Raw genomic sequence first — 2640 nt, 5'->3', positions numbered from 1 at the left:
AGTCTACTGTCTGGTACGGCACTAAAAGCCGTAGTAGCATATGTAACTGACTATATTACCAAAACACCATTAAAAACTTACACCATCTTTCAAACAATATGAGATGTGTTTGACAGACAATCCTCTATGATGGGAGGAGATCTCCCAGACCAAGAAAAGGCACGGAAACTATTGACACAAATTGTCAATTCATTGTCAGTTAAAATGGAAATTGGGGCACCCATGGCATCAGCTTATTTACTTGGTAATCCAGATCATTACACCAGCCACAAGTTCCAGACTGTATTTTGGAAATCTTATGTATCAGAAGTACTGCAGAGCTGGGAGGATGACAATCCATCTGAAGATACAGAAAATATCAGTGCAACACTGAAAAATAAAGTAATGGTTTGTAAAAGTAAAGATGGCTACACCCCTTACAGTACAGTTATGGACTATACACATCATGCTCTAAAATATGAAGATATGAATTTATATGACTGGATCAGATTATCGCGCAAGAAACCAATCCCAAAGCCCAAACCTAATAAAATCAAGAACTGACTATGTCAGACAATAGCTTATCTGAAGAATTGGACTCCAGTGATGATCTTGTTCCACAAGAAGAAGTCATGGATTAAATTGATATTAATAAACGGGACAAGAAGACCAAACCTCAAGACTTGACTTTTATTGCAGGCCATCCCCAACACAAGAAACACTACATTACCTGGGTCAAAGAAGGTTTTGGCTTGGTACCAAACTTCATCGGCAGCTCACTCCCAAGGAGAGATGAAGGTAATCAGGAATATTATTGTGCTACAATGATGACTTTATTCAAACCATGGCGTACTGGTCAAGACCTTAAATCTCTCGGTCAAAGTTGGGACGATGCATTCCACATTCATAACTTTACCCCCCGCCAAACCCAAGTAATGTCCAATTTCAATATACGATATGAATGTTATGACACCCGAGATGATTACTCCAAACAAAGAAAGTTGGGGAATATACCTGGTTTACCAAATACGCTGGATAACATGTCCATGGAAAAAGGGAATAACTTCAATGACCAAGGAGAATACACCATGCCTTATGAAAATGATATTCAACATTAGGGTGCCGCTGAGTATGGCAAGACTGGAAAACATTCTGGAAAGTGACTGCAACAGATGGATGAAATAGAAAAAATTCTTGATGGTTAGACAAATGTCCCAGTCAAATCGAACTTGATATACCAATGGAATCAAATGATATTGAACACAAAAATAAACAGCAGTGGGCAAAGTTGATCCAAAACAAAAAAGAAGGTATACTAGAAGAAAGGGATAAAGACAAGCAAGGCGAGGGCAATACCTCTGGAAATAGAAATAAAGTGAAATGGAGCAAAGTCAAGATTGTGGATCAATCTTATCTACTGAAGGACTACTTCCAATCAAGGCCTGATGTGGCAAAAATGCAAGCAAGAGTAGTCAAGAAGTTTTCGCTGAGACCAGAACAAGAGAGAGCATTTTACATCATCGCAAACCATGCCAGTGCACCTCAAACAGAACAACTAAAAATGTACTTAGGAGGAATGGCAGGTACCGGGAAATCCCAGGTAATCAAAGTACTCATATACTACTTCAATGAAAGAGGTGAATCACATTGGTTTACAGTAATGGCACCAACCGGTTCTGCGGCTGCAATAGTGGGAGGATCAACTTATCATTCTATCCTTGGGTTCACAGACAATTCAGATAAAATAAACAATAACTCGCCAGCACTAGCCCAAGTACAAGCAAGGTTGATGGAGTAGAATATATATTTCTGGATGAAGTCTCAATGCCATCATGCCATGACTTATATCAGATATCTACTCGACTGTGTAGGGTAACTGGTCATGGCGATGAACCTTTGGGGGAAACAATGTCATATTGTGTGGTGACTTTGCACAATTGCCACCGGCAATGAACCGTCCCCCATTATACAGTCATTGGGCGGGGACACATTTAAATAGAGGGATGTCTCCTACTGATCAAGAATCAGCAATAGGAAAAGCTATATGGCATCAATTCACAACAGTAGTTATACTCCGTGATAGACCAAAGAAGATAACAAACTAAGGAAGCATTGGAAAATATGAGATACAAAGCTTGCACTTTACAAGACATAAAATTTCTTCGCAGCAGGATAGCAGGGAAAAGTGAGAACAAGCCTAAACTATCTGATCCAAAATCTAGTCATATATCAGTCATCACAGCAAGAAATATCCATCGTGACAGATTAAACCAGTTAGGATGTGTCCAATTTGCTTCAGACACAAACCAACAGCTAATTGACTTTCACTCCATAGATAAATGGAAAACAGACATTAAAATGAATAGAAAGAAGAATAAAAGTAAGCATAAATATCATTCCAATGCCATAGATGAACTTACCTAAAATATTTTATGGAATCTTCCTCATGATGCCAGTGATCATGTTCTGGGCAAGTTATCCCTTTGCAAAGGCATGCCAGTCTTAATCAAAAACAATGAAGCAACCAAATGCTGCATTACAAATGGGGCCAAAAGCAAAAGTTGTATCTTGGCATTCAGAAGACTCCTTCAGGAAAAATCAGTGCTAGAAACCCTATTTGTTGAGATTGTCAACCCCTCCAAGAACAATTGAACTAGATGG

At 38.9% G+C, this 2640-nt stretch overlaps 1 protein-coding gene across 1 annotated transcript; it reads left to right on the top strand.

Annotated features, from left to right (window-relative positions):
* Nucleotides 1–204: 204 nt before the first annotated feature.
* Nucleotides 205–543, top strand: GLOTRDRAFT_51472 (uncharacterized protein; the record flags this gene model as incomplete). The annotated part of the gene is made up of 1 exon (XM_007873486.1): nucleotides 205–543. The coding sequence occupies one exon, from the start codon at nucleotides 205–207 to the stop codon at nucleotides 541–543; it is 339 nt and encodes a 112-aa protein (XP_007871677.1).
* Between the last annotated feature and the right edge of the window lie 2097 nt (nucleotides 544–2640).

This window comes from Gloeophyllum trabeum, assembly GCF_000344685.1.
Source record: "Gloeophyllum trabeum ATCC 11539 unplaced genomic scaffold GLOTRscaffold_00250, whole genome shotgun sequence".
Lineage (NCBI taxonomy): Eukaryota > Fungi > Basidiomycota > Agaricomycetes > Gloeophyllales > Gloeophyllaceae > Gloeophyllum > Gloeophyllum trabeum.
The sequence above is the reverse complement of the archived record's forward strand: the minus strand, read 5'-3'. Positions and strand labels throughout refer to the sequence as shown.